The sequence below is a fragment of the Odocoileus virginianus genome, unplaced genomic scaffold (assembly GCF_023699985.2).
Source record: "Odocoileus virginianus isolate 20LAN1187 ecotype Illinois unplaced genomic scaffold, Ovbor_1.2 Unplaced_Contig_5, whole genome shotgun sequence".
Taxonomy (NCBI): domain Eukaryota; kingdom Metazoa; phylum Chordata; class Mammalia; order Artiodactyla; family Cervidae; genus Odocoileus; species Odocoileus virginianus.
Window position 1 is genome coordinate 2765468 of NW_027224322.1, and position 16906 is coordinate 2782373.

Sequence of the window (16906 nt, forward strand, 5' to 3'; positions counted from 1 at the left end):
AGGACAGTGGGGTTCAGGGCATGGGGAAGTCAGGCACCACCCTGTGGGCGAGCAGCAGGGAGGCCTGGCACCTGCCAGAGGCCAGGGCTTGGGCTGCGGTTGAGGAGTAAAGTGTGGGTGCAGATGGGTGAGCAGGAGTTGGCAGGTGCGTGCTGCCATGCAGAGGCTGCAGGCTGTGACCCTGAGGAGTGGGGTCTTCAGAAGAGGGTCCGCTCAGTCCCCTGGGGACCCTATTACCACATGAGGATGCTTCCCCCCATCCCAGGCCTCTGTGGGCAGCAGATGAGGGGCAGTGCTGGGCCCCGAAAACTCGCAGGCGCAGAGGCCCCAGGAGTGCAGTGCCGTGAGGGTGGAGTGCAGGGGACCAGTCCCCTGGGGTCCCCAGCACACCTCAGGCCCAGAAGATGAAGCCTGTATGCGTCAGTTGGGGTCGCCAGGAAGGGAGGGTGGTTCACCCCTGGGAGGCAGGGCACCCACCCCTGAGAGGAGGGGCACCCACACCCTGCAGAAGGGCTGGCCCAGAAACGGCTCAGGCAGCCAGTCAGCACCCGCCACAGGGCAGCCAAGCCCCACACGGCCTGAGTGCCCAGACGGCTGGAGAACGGTCAGCGGGCAGGTGTGGGCCTCGGAGACCCCCACAGCATCGGCGGCTCTCGGGACCGAAAGGCCCTTTCAGGAACACCCCCCCCCCACCTCTGGACGCCAGCCAGCTCTCCCTGGGGCCCTCCTAGTAATGGGAGAGCGGAAACCCTGGGACACTCTTGCGTGGTTGTTTTGTTCTGTTCTTGGCCAAGCTATGCAGCTTGCAGGACCTTAGTTCTCTGACCAGGAACTGAACCCGCGCCCCCAGCAGTGAAAGCACAGAGTCCCAACACCTGGACCGCCAGGGAAGCCCCCGGGTGTGCTTAGTAACGGTGCGTTTCCGTGCCCTGCTCCTGCAGCGCGGAGGGCCCCACGAGCTGCCCTGCCTGCTTCCCAGCCCCCAGGCCAGGGCCACCGTGGGTGCTCGCTAGGCAGCTGCGGGCGGCGCGGCACCTCCCCCAGGGGGGCTCCGGGCCGGGCTGACACTCTGCCCTCCGTGTGTCCGCAGCGTCCGTGTGCCAGGCCTTGCGTCCCTGCCTCAACGGCGGCAAGTGCATCGACGACTGCGTCACAGGCAACCCCTCCTATACCTGCTCCTGCCTCTCGGGCTTCACGGGGAGGACGTGCCACCTGGGTGAGCTTCTGCAGGAGCCCCCCTTCCCCGCCCCTTGGAGGGACCAGCCCCGGGAGGAAGCCCCCCCACACCGCCCCGGAGGTCCCGCAACCTGCGGCCCAGGGTCTCCGTCCCTGCGTCCTGGGCGGCGTGTACGGACACCATGTGGGAGCCAGACACAGCAGCTCCACGGCTGTGAGCCCGCCCAGCCCTGGCGGCCCGGCCCTCCCAGGCGTCCCTCCACTGAGGCTTCAGCTGCCCCGTTTTCCAGATGTGAATGAGTGCGCTTCCCGCCCGTGTCAGAACGGTGGGACCTGCACACACGGCGTCAACAGCTTCAGCTGCCAGTGCCCGGCCGGGCTCAGGGGACCCACCTGTGAGACAGGTGAGAGGGTCCCGCCAGCCCCACGGGCCAGGGGCCACAGGGCGCCCGGGACGGTCCTGCCCGACAGCGGTGGGGGCGTCAGGTCGACATGCTGCAAGGGGCCTTGCCCCAGATGGGGGTGGCCAGAAAGGCAGCGGCGGGGTGGGGGTAGGGGGTGCTGGAGCCCGGAGGAGAGGTCCCGCCCCGGGCGTGGCAGGAGAACTGAGCACAGCACTCAGACCCCTGAGGCCTTGCACCAGGGCAGGGCCTGCTCCCAGACCCTGTCACTCTAGGACCTGTGCCCCCAGGGGCTCCTGGCAGGACTGGACGCCGGTTCTCCCCACCCTGGGGCCTCACGGCCCAGCCGTGGGTTGAGGTCTTTCTCAAGACCCTCTTGTTGCTCCCAAACTGCAGCCCACACTGCAGTTTGGTGAGCGATAGTGGAAGCTGCTAGGGGATCCCAACAGATGGAGCCCTTAAGATCAGAGCATGGTGGCCCCTGACCCCCGTCGGCTCAGCCAGAGACACTCCCCCCAGACACTCACGGATGTAAACTGTCATTTAGAAATGCAACACTGTTAAATCAAAGGGGAACAGGTAACACCCGCACCAGTGTCAGCTAGAAAAACATTTCTAATGGAGACTTGGGGCCACAGGGAATGTTTTCAAGTGTCTGACTCTGGTGTGTAGACACGTGTCCAGGCCAGCAGGGCCCTGGGGGCCTTGGGGCAGTGCCAGCAGCCCTGAGCCTTGGCCTCTCCGTGGCCACCACAGCAACACCCTCAGCAGTGGCCCCGGCCCCCAACCAGGCTCCCTGTTCTCTGGACCCACCTCGGCGCCCAGAGTCCATGCCAACTGGGGCACCGGGCAGTGTCCAGCAGGGACGTGGGCGCTGGCTGCCTCAAGTCTCCCCGCTCCCACCCATGCCCAGCCCTGCTCTGGTGGGGTCAGGGTCTCAGAGACAGGGACCACCCAGGAGGCTGGAAGTTGGGACCCTTCACCTCCGTGCCCCTGCCATCTGCTGGGATGAACCCAGTTCAGACGAGCATTTGGTGCCAGTGGCCGGGGACAGCCCTGGACTCCAGGGCCCACTGCCCCCTGGAGACAGCCAGGTCCACCCACATGCAGCCCAAGGGTCGGGGTTGCGGCTCAGTGGGAGCCCGGGCCGCACAGCTGGGAACCCCATGGCCTTGCACACTGTGCTCGCAGCACAGTCTCCATGTGATGACAGAGAGTGTCAGAACGGCGGCTGGTGCCGGGTGGAGGGCAGCACCGCGGCGTGCGTGTGCCCAGCGGGCTACACAGGGGCGGCCTGCGAGACAGGTGAGTGCGCCCTCGCCGGCAGCGGGGAAGGCTGGGCTGGGGCGGGGGCAGGGCGGGGCGGGGAGTGGGGCATGGGGGGGCAGGGTGCTGGGTGGGCAGAGGCTGGTGTGGAGCCGGGCCCCCACCTCTGCCACCTGCAGACGTGGACGAGTGCAGCTCTGACCCTTGCCTGAACGGAGGCGCGTGTGTCGACCTGGTGGGGAATTTCACCTGCCTGTGTGCGGAACCCTTCGAGGGACCTCGCTGTGAGACAGGTAATGGCCGTGTTGCGGCTCCCGTGGGTGGGCTCTGGTCTGGGCTTTGCTGTCCACGTGCTGGATGAGGCCCAGGCAGTCTGCTCCCCTCTCTGAGGTGGATGGCCACACTCCCAAGGCCCCACCCCCTCAGCAGATTCTTGGCTGTTTATTGCCTCTTCTCCCCGCCCCAGAGCCCTCACCGTGACAGAAAACAAACCTTGGGCTGATCTCTACTACACGTGATGAAGTCTGCTTGCTTCTGTTCTACTGCATGTTTTTTTTTTATGTTCCAAATGTGATGGGTTTATTTTATTTTACTCTGATGCAAAACCAAAGATGCTACTACCATACAGAGACCAATATATTACAAGGTCATGAAAAAGTGGTGTGGGACATGCAGGACGTGATGGACAACCGGAGGGTCGGGTTGTCTCCTTTGAACATGACACTACACCGTCGCAGAGGAACACATTGAAAAAAACACTGTGGAACTGAACTGAAATGTGGCACAAACGTGACAACTTCCGGGCACGCCTTCAAGCACCCCCCTTAGGATGGACTCGGTACCTAAGCTTCAGTGTGGGGAGGAGTACAATTCTTTGGAAGAATAAAAAGTTCACACTTTTGAAATTTCACAGAAGAATTTTAAGGCCAAAACATAGTGGGTTCATTTCTCTTCACCTCCAGGGACAAAGCTGATGCTTTATTCAAAACCACATTAAGCTTCTAGTTCAAATCCCAGACCGACCTTGTGCCCTCCTGCATTGAAGTTCTTTCCATCGATTAGAGCTGACAGGGTCAGTTTCACTCCTGGTCGAAGGGTCTGAGTATAACCCAGTCCAATCAGGCTGGCATTATTTACTTTAGCAGAGAGAGAAGTTCTACAGTCCAGCTTGTACTTAGCAGCGATGCCGAAGCGGGTGTTGTTACTGCCGGCTGTCCACGCGAGGTTTATCGACGTTTCAATCTTCTCATTCACCTTCTGGTAGATTGACCCTCCAAACTCAGTGCCATCATTCACATGAGTGTGCAGCTGGAAGTCTGCAGCCTTGTAACCCAGGGCGAAATTATTCTGTGACAGTTTGGATTTGGCTGTGTCAAAACTCATCTGATAGCCAGCAAGCCAACCTTCAAAGGCCAACACAGCCCAGCCATAGATGGTTGGTCCTGAAAAATCTATATCAACATTGCTGCCAAGACTGAAACAATCCCGTTTATATGAGGCCTTCAATTTCCCACTCTTCTTTCCTGTGTTCGGTACAAATATGGTATCAAGAGTCAGTTTCAACCCTTCAGCCAACTTATTCTCCCAAGAGATTTCTGTCCCAAGAGTATTGTCTGTGTTCCACTTCTGGGTGAAGGTCAGCCCATAGTTACAAATCTTGTATTTGGTCTCTAGGTTGCCTGATGCTTTCCCTGTATCAGTGTAAGCATGACCAGAAGTAGAAAATTCCACTCCACTACATGACTTGGTTCTCAGATCTATTTTGACCATGCCAAATCCATATCCTTTGTTGAAGACATCTTTGGCAGCCTTTCCTAGGTCACAGTAAGTCGGTGTGTTACACATACCTCCGACCGGAGGGCCTGTCCGCTCCGCCAGGGCACCGCTGAAGGTCTTCTTCGGACCAACGCCGTCCGCGCCTGCGCGCCCCGAGCCCCGAGCCCCGCGCCGCGGCTGCGCCGGAGAGTCGCTCCGGGGGCGCGCGCCGCGGGCCCGAGGAGGCCCAACACCTTCAACTCGACTGCATATTGTTTTAAATGCTGGTTGCACCTTGGAAGAAAAGCTATAACAAACCTAGACAGTGTATTAAAAGCACAGGCATACTTTACCAACCAAGATCCGTCTAGTCAAGGCTATGGTTTTTCCAGTGGTCATGTATGGATGTGAGAGTTGGACTATAAAGAAAGCTGAGTGCCAAAGAATTGATGCTTTTGAACTGTGGTGTTGGAGAAGACTCTTGAGAGTCCCTTGAACTGCAAGGAGATCCAACCAGTCCATCCTAAAGGAGATCAGTCCTGAATATTCATTGGAAGGACTGATGCTGAAGCTGAAACTCCAATACTTTGACCACCTGATGCAAAGAACTGACTCATTGGAAAAGACCCTGATGCTGGGAAAGATTGAAGGCGGGAGGAGAAGGGGATGACAGAGGATGAAATGATTGGATAGTATCCCCGAGGCAATGGACAAGAGTTTGAGTAAACTCCAGGAGCTGGCGATGGACAGGGAAGCCTGGTGTGCTGCAGTCCATGGGTTTGCAAAGAGTTGGACACGACTGAGCAACTGAACTACACTGAATTTAACCATATGTCAGGATAAAATTCTAAACTCTTTAGATGAATATAAAAGAATCCAGGACTCCAAAATACCCACCCAAAAGTTACCAGGCATACAAAATGTTGAGAGTGTATGACTTACAGCCAGAAGTAAAATAGATCAAAAGAAACAGTGGCCAGAGATGGCCAGAGAATCAGCAAATACAAACGTTTGATCATCCATCATGAACATGCATGTGCCATATGTTCAAGACTGTTGAGGGAAAAGACATAATGAGAAGTAGATAATATTAAAAAAAAGTTTCTAGAGATAAAAAACATAAATCTGAATTAAAAAAAAACCCAAAAAACAAAACAGACACTGGATGGTGTTAACAGCAGGTCAGACACTGGAGAAGGAAAGGTCAATGACCTTGAAGAGAGAAATGGAAACAACTCGACATGCAGCCCAGAGAGGAGAATGTGGACGGACAGCAGCAAGGCAGGGCCTGTGCGCGGACACCATGTGGTCCAGCAGGTGTGGCCCTGGAGCCCCTGAAGGGGGGATGGGCTGAAGGGGTGCAGGAAACGTGTGAAAAAGCAACAGCCAAACATTTTCTAAGTCTGATGAAAATTAAAACCCAAAATTCAGGAAAAACATGAAAAAAACCACACAAAGCCCAACATAAATCAAATTGCTGAAAACCACTACATGAACTGAGAAGTTCCAGATGCACAAGCTGGATTTAGAAAAGGCAGAGGAACCACAGATCAATCTGCCAATATGTGGAAGATCACAGAAAAAGCAAGAGAATTCCATGAAAACATCTACTTCTGCTTCATTGACTACACTAAAGCCTTTGACTGTGTGGATCACAACAAACTGGAAAATTCTTAAAGAGATGGGAATACCAGACCACCTTACCTGCCTCCTGAGAAACCTGTATGCAGGTCAAGAAGCAAAAGTTAGAACCAACATGGAACAACAGACTGGTTTAAAACTGGGAAGCAGTGCATCAAGGCTGTATATTGTCACCCTGATTATTTAACTTCTATGCAGAGTACATCATGCAAAATGCCAGCTGGATGAATCATAAACTGGAATCAAGATTGCTGGGAGAAATATCAATAATCTCAGATATGCAGATGATACCACCCTTATGGCAGAAAGCAAAGAGGAACTAAAGAGCCTCTTGATGAAGGTGAAAGAGGAGAGTGAAAAAGCTGGCTTAAAACTCAACATTCAAAAACTAAGATCATGGCATCTGGTCCCATCACTTCATGGCAAATAGATGGGGAAACAATGGAAACAGTGACAGACTATTTTCTTGGGCTCCAAAATCACTGCAGATGGTGACTGCAGCCATAAAATTAAAAGATGCTTGCTCCTTGAAAAAAAAGCTATGACAAACCTAGACAGCATATTAAAAAGCAGAGACATTACTTTGCTGACAAAGGTCCATATAGTCAAAGCTATGGTTTTTCCAGTAGTCATGTATGGATGTGAGAGTTAGACCATAAAGAAGGCTGAGTGCCGAAGAATTGATGCTTTCAAACTGTGGTGTTGGAGAAGACTCTTGAGAGTCCCTTGGACTGAAAGGAGATCAAACCAGTCAATCCTAAAGGAAATCAACCCTGAATATTCATTGGAAGGACTGATGCTGAAGCTGAAGCTCCAATACTTTGGCCACCTGATGTGAACAGCTGACTCATTAGAAAAGACCCTGATGCTGGGAAAGATTGAAGGCAGGAGAAGTGGGTGACAGAGGAGGAGATGGTTGGATGGCATCACCGACTCAAGGAACATGAGTTTGAGAAAGCTCCCGAAAATGGTGAAAACAGGGAAGCCTGGTGTGCTGCAGTCTATGGAGCCACAAAGAGGCAGACACGACTGAGCGACTGAACAACAGCAGCAACAACAAACAGGAAATATTAAAAGTAGCCAGAGAGAAAAGACACAAAGACACAAGGATGACAGCAGACTCATCATCAGAGTCAATGCAGGTCGGGCGACAGTGGGACAGAACCCTTAAAGCCCTGAAAGAAATAAGATATCACACTAGTGCTGTATACCCAGAAACACTGTCTTTCAGAAATTAAGATGAAACAAAGATGCTTTTCAGATGGCCTCTCAGCAGCTCAGAGGACACAAGCTTGGAGACCAGCCAGGATACAGGGACAAGGAAGCACTGCTGGCCGACCCAGCCTGACTGATATTCACAGACACCCATGTTCCTTCCAGGGCTTGCAGAGCCTTCACCATGACAGACGACCCCATCGGCCATAAAATGAGGCTCAATAAACTGAAAAGGACTGTGTTCTCTGACCCCAGCAAAATTAAACTAGAAATCAACAGCAGAAAGATACCTGGAAAACCCTGAACATTTAACTAACAGAGGTGCTTGATGAGCAACGCTCGGAGACCCTGGCCTCAGCCAGGCCCTTGGTGTGCCACAAGCCCCGCTGCCCTCCAGCTTCTGCTCCAGAGAGGGAGTTTGGGACTGAGGGCTGCTGGAGCCCAGTCTGCGGGCACTTGGCACAAAGAACAGCAGTTAACACACCTACTCTCTGGTCCAAGGCCCTGTTAACCCACTCCCAGCCCATGCCCTCTGCCAGGCCTTGGGTGACCACTGGCTTTCTTGCAGGACACCACCCAGTGCCCGACGCCTGCCTCTCAGCCCCTTGCCAGAATGGAGGCACCTGTGTGGATGCAGATCAGGGCTACGTGTGTGAATGCCCTGAAGGCTTCATGGGCCTCGACTGCAGGGAGAGTGCGTGTGGGCCGGGCTGCCAGGGTGGGGGCCCCGTGGGCTGTGCATGTGGACACCCATGGAGAGGATCTGGGAGTGGGGAGAGGGGCTGCGCAGCAGGTTTTATGGGACAGTGGTCAGGAGGGCACCCCCACACTGAGGCCTCTGCCCCCTCCCTCCGTGGCAGGAACCCCCAGCGGCTGTGAGTGCCGCAACGGTGGCAGCTGCCTGGGGGCCAACAGCACTCTCTGCCAGTGCCCACCAGGCTTCTTCGGGCTCCTCTGTGAATTTGGTGAGTGCCCAGGGTTGGGACAGGGGCTCCTGTCCTGCCCTGCCCTGAGAATCCTGGAAACCACGGTGAGCCCTGGGTGTGGGGGGCACCCCAGCCTGGTCACCCTGGGGGTCACGCGGTCCCTGGGCCTCCCCCTCGTGTGCAGAGGTCACGGCCACACCCTGCAACATGAACACGCAGTGCCCCGACGGCGGCTACTGCATGGAGTACGGCGGGAGCTACCTGTGCGTCTGCCACACCGACCATAATGTCAGCCACTGTGAGTGGGGCCTGCCTGGAAGCTGGCGGGGGAGAAGGTGCTGGGAGGTCCTGGGTGCAGCAGCAGGAGGCCTGTGAGGGGACCTGGGGGTGGGCAGCCTGGCCACGCACTCTGCTCCACCCGCTGCAGGCCATGTGTTAGCGTCACTAGGTGCCTTCCAGCTCAGCTGCTGGGATGTTAACGCCTGACAAGAGCCCGTGGAGAAGCATGTCTGCATGCGTGTGTGTTAGTGCAGATACCGAGTGACTTGGGTAGTAAGTCGTCACATGTGATGGTGGTGACGTGATGTCAGGTGGTCCTGACACTAGGACTCCTGTGAACCACAGCTCAGTCCCAGCTCACAGAAGAGCAAAGGCAAAATCTAGAAAAATAAAAAATGTGATAGAAGAAATTCTAGGGGCGGCCTCCGAGCCCAGCATGAGGACTCAAGACTCTGGCATCGGTTCTGGCCAGGACGCCTGGATGACCGCCCTCTGCCCCACAGCACTGCCGTCGCCGTGTGACTCCGACCCCTGCTTCAATGGAGGTTCCTGTGACGCGCACGAAGACTCCTACACGTGCGAGTGCCCGCGGGGCTTCCATGGCCGCCACTGCGAGAAAGGTGGGGCCCAGCAGCTTAGGGGGGTGGGGGGCTCCTGCTCGTCACAGCGCTCTCCTCATGGCACTCTCCTCACGGTGCTCTCCTCACAACGCACTCCCCTTCCTGCTCACTGTTTTTCCTGTGGATTTTACAATCACTGATTGACAAAAAAATTCAGTGTTGTCCAGTCGCTAAGTTGTGTCTGACTCTCTGTAACCCCATGGACTGCAGCACGCCAGGCTTCTCTGTCCTTCACCATCTCCCGGAGTTTGTCAGATTCATGTCCACGGAGTCAACTTTATAAATGTAATGCAATTGGAGAATGTCGACATTTTACAACTTAATCACAGAGGTTAGCCGCTTAAGAATGTAAGCGCTCTTCAGCAAATACACTGTGGGCGTCACTGTACCCACCCTGCCCGCCCACTACTGTCCCTCCAGCAGCTGGAAGCAGCGCTCAGGACTCTTCAGTGACCCAGGCGTCCCCTGGTCGGGGCCCAAGGTGCTGGCTGCCTGGCCCATATGCCCACATCTGTCCTCCCGGGCTTGGCGCCTGGCCCCATCCAGCCCTCCTGCTGCCTCATGTGTCCAGAGAGCTGAAACCTGAACCCCTGCCTCTGCCGCTCCCACGGCGGCCCTGAGACTGGGTCCCTGGGGCTCCGACCACAGCAGCCATGGCCTCCCCACCCTGCGGGGAAGGGCTTTCCAGAGAGCAGGCTGATTCTGGACACGGGCCACCAAGGTCATGCATGCCTTGGCCAAGGCGTCCCCAGAGGGGGCAGAGGGACATGGACGGGGTGTGGCCAGAACCTGGACAAGCATCCTGTGAGGCCCCACAGGGCATGGGGGGGGCCTCCTGCCTCACATTCCCCCCAAGAACATTGAGGGGGCCGAGGGTCTACACTTCTGGTTGAGCTGTGAAGGTGGGACATCCCCAGTACAAGACGGTGGTGGGCCCCCCAAGGGCCAGGGAAGGCCCCCAATACAAGAGGGTGGCGGGCCCCCCCAAGGGCCAGGGAAGGCCCCCAGTACAAGAGGGTGGCGGGTCCCCCAGGGACCAGGGAAGGCCCCCAGTACAAGAGGGTGGCGGGTCCCCCAGGGACCAGGGAAGGTCCCCAATACAAGAGGATGGCGTGCCCCCCGAGGGCCAGGGAAGGCCCCCAGTGAGGCACGGAAACATGCAGATCTGAGGGGAATGGAGGGCGGCGGGGGCAGCTCTCCAGTGCTTCTCGGCAGAGCCTGGGCAGAGGAGAGAGCAGCGGGCGCAGGGGCCCCGGGCTGAGTGGGGACGGCAGGCACAGGGGGCGGGGCGGCGGGCACGGGGTACCCGGGCCAAGTGGGGACGGCAGGCACAGGGGGGCGGGGCAGCAGGCGCGGGGCCCCCGGGCCGAGTGGGGCCGGCAGGCATGGGGGGGCGGGGCGGTGGGCACAGGGCCCCCAGGAGAGTGGGGAGCACCTGACTGGCTCGGCCCTGGGCAGCAGCCTCAGGGGCTCCGCTGACTGGAAGCCCTGGCCTGCGGGCACTCTGGGCCAGGAGGCTGGCCCCGGCCGACCGGCCTGTCTGTCTGTCTGTCCCTGGCAGCCCGGCCGCGCCTGTGCAGCTCCGGGCCCTGCAGGAATGGAGGCACGTGTAAGGAGGCTGGCGGCGAGTACCACTGCGACTGCCCCTACCGCTTCACTGGCAGGCACTGCGAGATCGGTGTGGGCCCAGCGGCACGTCGGCCTGGGGAGGGCGGGGAGAGGCTGGCCTGGGACCCCTGCCCTGCCCCCTGTGTCTGCTCATCAGGAGCACCCCACAAGCCCCCTACCCCTGCTGAGGGTGTGGAGGGACGAGGGGAGGGACCGGGGCGGGGGGCGGTGCATGCGACCCCCGGCCCTGCCTGATGGGTGCCTCTGCTTACAGGGAAGCCAGACTCATGCGCCTCAGGCCCCTGTCACAACGGTGGCACCTGCTTCCACTACATCGGCAAATACAAGTGTGACTGCCCCCCGGGCTTCTCAGGGCGGCACTGTGAGATAGGTAAGAGGGAGCTCCTCACAGCCCCGTGGTCGGGAGGCAGAGCTGGCGTGAGAGGCAGGACGCCCCTGCTGCGCAGAGGCCTCGGGGGGACAGTGATGGACAATGGGGTCCCCGCGCCCTTGCAGCCCCCTCCCCCTGCTTCCGGAGCCCGTGCATGAATGGGGGCACCTGCGAGGACCTGGGCACAGACTTCTCCTGCCACTGCCAAGCAGGGTACACAGGACGCCGGTGCCAGGCAGGTGAGCAGGCCAGGTCAGGGCCAGGGCAGGGCAGGGCCCAGCAGGGGGCTGGGGAGGGAGGGGAAGGAAACCTCTGAGCAGCCCCTGGGGGCCGGTCCTGCCACCTGGGACAGACTGCACGGGGAGCAAGGGGCTCGGGTCAGAGCAGCGGGAGGCCAGGCAGGGGCCTGCAGTGCAGGGCCGGGCTGCCGTATCCTTGCAGAGGTGGACTGCGGCCCCCCCAGCGAGGTGAAGCACGCCACCCTGCGATTCAGCGGCACCCGACTGGGCTCGGTGGCCCTGTACTCGTGTGACCGAGGCTACAGCCCAAGCGCCTCCAGCCACGTCCGGGTGTGCCAGCCACAGGGCGTCTGGAGCGAGCCCCCCCAGTGCCACGGTGACCGGGGCCCTCTGCTGGGTGGGGGGAGCCACGCCCCGCTCCCCTGGGCTGAGCGGGAGAGCACAAGCTGCAGTTCTGACCCTGGCCTGTGTCTCCTCTGTGCCAAGTGAGGCCAAGACCTGGTGCTGATGGTGGTGACGACCGGTCCCCTCCACTCAGGACCCTTCTCTAAGGGCTTCTGGTCCTCAGAGCACCCCAGAGCATGAGGTCCAACACCCACAAGCCCACTCTGCAGAGGAAGCCACTGAGGTCAGGAGGCAGCCCAAAGGCAGAGCCCTGCAGAGGCAGATCAGGGCTTACGACCCACTCCTGCTCCCAGACCCACCCAGGCCTGTGGGATCAGACCCTGCACGAACAAGGCCCCCACGAGCCCCCTCGGGCATTTAAGGGGTGTTGCCCCACAGGCAAGGCCCCCCTTGATCCAGGCACCTGGAGACAACGGTGCTGCAGATACCACTGCCAGCAGTGCATTAAGCCAAACAGAACATCCCAAACTGTTCAGACCATCTGTGTAATGGTGACACAGTCTCAGAAGACAAAGAGTTTTCAGCAAAATGGCTTAGGGACAGGACAGCAATCCAGAGGAGAGAGGCACAGAACACAGCGCTTCCTCCCAGATGCCCTGCAAGGCGTCGGGCCTGGGCAGCCCTCTCAGGGGTAGAGTTCCAGAACACAGGTGCAGTCCCTGGCCTTAAGCACGCTCCTTTACGCCTGTCCTTCCAAGCCCCCCAGGGCTCGTGGTCACTGTCTAGGAGGCCACCCCGGGCCCAGGGCTGCTTCTCCACAACGTGCCATCAGAGGAGGAGTGGGGACCACCAGGGAACGTGCGCTCACAAGCCAGGGTACCAGGACACTCGAGGAGCATGGCCACCTCAGAAACAGTACTAGAGCCCAGAAAACATATACTACTGGGAGTAGAAACGTAGACGATGAGTAAGAATGTAAAATAAGCATGACAAATACACAAAAAGAAACATGGCGTTGGCCATAAAAATAGAATCAACAAATAATATTTAAAAGAAAGCAGAAATAAGATGATTGAAAAACTAATAGTAGAAGTAACAGGCACAACTTACAAATGGGAACAGACAAAGACCAAGCTAATGAGTTGAAAAATCAGTGTAAGGAGTTGTACCAAAGAGAAGAAGGGAAATACTCATAAATCAGAAAGACAATGTAGGCTCTGAGGAGTGTATAAGTGCTGACATTGACGTAACAGGACTCCAAGAGTGACAAAAATTAAAATAGGATGGAATGTTGCAACAACTATGGGGCTAAATTCCCAGAATAACTGATAAATGATCAGAGATTGAAAGGGCCTGCAGAATGTCAAACAGGAGGAAAGAGAAACATTAGCTACATTATAATAGAATTTAAGAAAATCAGAAAAAGATCCTTAGAAAAAGGGACAAGAATCCACAAAGGAACAAGAATCAGATCAGCACCAGACTTAGAGAGACATCAGGACTGAGATACTAAAATGGCATTTTAAAGATAGTGAAGTGATCCATTCAGTTAGGGTGTAGACAGTTAGAAAACACTGTCACTCTCACTGTAACATCAAGGGAGCTCCAGAGAGCCCATAAAATTGTACCTTTTAACTCATCAGAGGGCTGAGGATGCAAAGTTTTCCCACAAGGAAGCACCAGGCCCAAACAATGCCATGGATCAATCCCAGCAAACTGCCAAGAAGCAGACTGCTGCAGTGTTACACAGGCCCTCCTGGGGAGTAGAAAAGAGTGTGTGCCAACCACTCCACGAGGCCAGGATAACCTTAAACCAACACCAGACATGGACAGGTGGAGAGAGTAAAGTTATGGGTCCATTAAACGTGAAATAGATGCAGAAATCTGACAGTCTATAAAGACTATATACACCATAATGAGGCTTCCCAAGGGATGCCAGTGGTAAAGAATCAGCTTGCCAATGTAGGAGACCCAAGAGACATGGGTTTGATTCCTGGGTCGGGAAGATGCCCTAGAGTAGAAGTGGCAACCCACCCCAGTATTCTTGCTTGAAATGGCAACCGACTCCTGTATTCTTTCCTAGAAAATTCCATGGACAGAGGAGCCTGGTGGGTGACAGTCCATGGGGCCGCAAAGTCAGACACAACTAAGCACACGCACGCCATTCTTGAGTTGAGTTGTTGTAAAAATAGTTTGATATTAGAAAAATTTGCTACACTAACCAACTAAAGGAGAAAAGTCATATAAGAATCTCAATGAATGTATAATAAGCATTTGATAAAATTTATACCTATTCAAGTAACAAATTCCTACCAAGTAAGAATTTTAAAAGTACTCCTCATCCAGATAAAAATAATATGATACACACACACCTTTCTAGTACCACATGGTATAATACAGGATTTACTGGAGGGAAAACTTATAAAAGAGAAATGGCAGAGCCCACAGAGCCCCCCCCCCCCCCCCCCCCCGTGCTCATCAGCCCACAGGGAGATGTGCTTAGGCCAGGCATAAGCTAGGCTGGACACACGGCTACACTGAAGCACACCAATTACACTCCACGTATTTACAGAGGAATGAGGACAGGTTCCCTCAAGAGAGCTTTGGGGCTTCCCTGGCGGTCATGGTTAAGGCTCTCTGCTTCCCCTGCAGAGGGTACAGGTCCAGTCCCTGGTCAAGGAGGCTCTGCATGCTGCACGGTGCAGACGAAAACAACAAGCAGAGGAAGCTGTGGACCAGTGTCCCCTGATCCTCATCATACAGGAGGGGATCTGGAATTCAAAAGCTGCTCTTCCGTTGAACTGACTCAAGACATGCTGAGCTACCAACAGGGGGAAGGAAATTAGCTTCTGAGGCAGTTTTATGATGGGTCTCATCTAACGTAGAACAGACATTATCCTAAGTGGAGAAACATTCCCCTTAAAATTCAGAACAAAATAAGGATGCCCATTATCACTAAGTCTAGTCAATATTACATTGTCAGTAATAGCCTATGCAATGAAGTAAGAAAAAGAAAGTAAAGTCATGAAAATGCTAAAGGAGGAAGTAAAAATGTTAGTATTTACAGCCAATATGGTTGTCTTTCAACCAAAAGAAAACTATATAAATGATAGAACATGTAATACGTTTGGTGAATATAGGTTATTATAACAAAATTCATTGCATTTTTATATATCAACAACAAATAATGATTAAATGACATATTTTTTATAATTTATAATTAATTATAAAGAAGACATGTGCAGATGAAACCAAAAACTGATTCCTTGAAAGGATCAATAAAGATAATAAGCTTCTAGCTAGACTGATCAAGGAAAAAATAAAAATTAGCAATATCAGAATGAAAAAAGGGACATCACTAAAGACTATATGAGCATTTAAAGGGCAAGGAGATACTGTGAACAAGTTCAGGCCAATATATCTCACAATTTAGAAAAAATGAAGAAAGACACTAATGTCCACAACTGACACAAGAATAAATAGAAAATATGAAGAGCTTCATATCTATTAAGGAAATTTAACCTGTGGCTAAAAACTTCCCTGCAAAGAAAATGGCAGGACCAGACTGCTTCACTGAGTTCTGTCAAACATTTCAGAAGGAATAATAATACTATCCACACAGCTCTTTCAGAGAATGTAGGAGGAAGGAACCCTCTTCAGCTCATTTTATGAGACCAGTATCGCCTTTATACCAAAACCAGAGACACTACAAAAATGAAGTTACAGGCCAACAATATTCCTCATGTGCAAAGCACAAAAATCCTAACAAGACATTATTAAAATCCAACCCACTATTACATCAGAAGGCTAATACAGCCTGACCTAGAGGGATTTATCTCAAGAACAGTTTAGCATTTGAAAATCAGTAAATGTAATTCGCCATATTAGAAAATATAGGAGAAATCAATATGATTATTTTAATAGATGCAGAAAAAGTCATTTGACAAAATTCAACTATTATTTTAAAAATTCTTAGCAAACTAAGAGTAGAAGAAAATTTCTTTAACCCGATCAAAGGGCATCCATGAAAAAAATCAACAGCTAACAAAGCACTTACGGGTAAAAAACTTCCTGCTGTTATCAGTGGTAAAGCAAAGGTTCACCAGTGCCTTCCACCATTGTCCTGGAGGCCCTAGACCATGCCATAGGAGAGAAAAGGAAGACCTCATGTCTATCGGGCAAGAAGTAAAGATGACATGATCGTGCACACAGAAAATTCTAAGAAATTCTACAACAGAAGCAACAGAATAAGTGAATTCAAGCAGGTCACAGGATACAGGGTCAATACACACAAACAATTATATTTTCATATTCTAGCAGCGGAGACTTGGAAAATGAAATGAAACAATATTATGTACAATAGCATCAAAATGATAATTTTTATATATGTGAAATGAATTATAGACAAAATGTAAAAGCTAAAACTATAAACTTCTGTAAGAAAGCATATGAGAAAATCTTCATGACAGCTGGAATAAAATGGTTAGGTACTCAGAAAACATTACATTGTTTCTCCACTTCCCACCACACCCAACAATTAGTTCCAGATGTATTAAGGACTTAAATAGGTTTTTTTAACTATATAGTTTTGTGTAGGGAATGTAGGTTAACTATCTTTTTGGCCTTAAGGCAGGGAAAGATTCCACAAAAACCACTAAGTATAAAAGGAAAAAATGGACAAACTGACTAGTTAAAAATTCGGAACTTAAATGCATCAGCCTTAAGAAAGTTGGGCTTCCCTTGTGGCTCAGCTGGTAAAGAATCCGCCTTCAGTATGGGAGACCTGGGTTCGATTCCTGGGCTGGGAAGATCCCCTGGAGAAGGGAAAGGCTACCCACTCCAGTATTCTGCCCTGGAGAATTCCATGGACTATATATATAGTCCACGGTGTCGCAAAGAGTCAGACATGACTAAGTGACTTTCACTTATGTATATATTATATGTTATATATACACATATACATATATATGTATACACACACACACATATAATCAACCCAATAGGTAAAACACATGAGTAGGAATTTCATAGAAGTAAACAACAT

At 53.4% G+C, this 16906-nt stretch overlaps 2 protein-coding genes across 7 annotated transcripts in view; one reads left to right on the plus strand and one right to left on the minus strand.

Moving 5' to 3' along the window:
• Positions 1–16906, plus strand: part of SNED1 (sushi, nidogen and EGF like domains 1) — a 77886-nt gene that overhangs the window by 31899 nt on the left and 29081 nt on the right. For all 6 annotated transcript variants that reach the window (XR_011486339.1, XR_011486338.1, XM_070463651.1 and 3 more), the window contains exons 5-16: positions 1091–1216; positions 1467–1580; positions 2769–2882; positions 3023–3136; positions 8023–8148; positions 8315–8419; positions 8565–8678; positions 9163–9279; positions 10841–10957; positions 11162–11278; positions 11404–11517; positions 11720–11893. Coding sequence is in view for 4 of the 6 variants with exons in the window: in XM_070463651.1 (XP_070319752.1) it covers positions 1091–1216; positions 1467–1580; positions 2769–2882; positions 3023–3136; positions 8023–8148; positions 8315–8419; positions 8565–8678; positions 9163–9279; positions 10841–10957; positions 11162–11278; positions 11404–11517; positions 11720–11893 (1452 nt within the window). In the remaining 2 variants the exon portion in view is untranslated. The remainder of the gene's footprint in view (positions 1–1090; positions 1217–1466; positions 1581–2768; positions 2883–3022; positions 3137–8022; positions 8149–8314; positions 8420–8564; positions 8679–9162; positions 9280–10840; positions 10958–11161; positions 11279–11403; positions 11518–11719; positions 11894–16906) is intronic.
• On the minus strand, positions 3741–4704 carry LOC110150274 (voltage-dependent anion-selective channel protein 3). The gene has a single exon (XM_070463662.1). The coding sequence runs from the start codon at positions 4686–4688 to the stop codon at positions 3837–3839; it is 852 nt and encodes a 283-aa protein (XP_070319763.1). The 5' UTR covers positions 4689–4704; the 3' UTR covers positions 3741–3836.

Bases quoted from the DNA above. Each gene is read 5' to 3' on its own strand.
- LOC110150274 (XM_070463662.1), bottom strand. From the start codon at position 4,688: ATGTGTAACACACCGACTTACTGTGACCTAGGAAAGGCTGCCAAAGAT.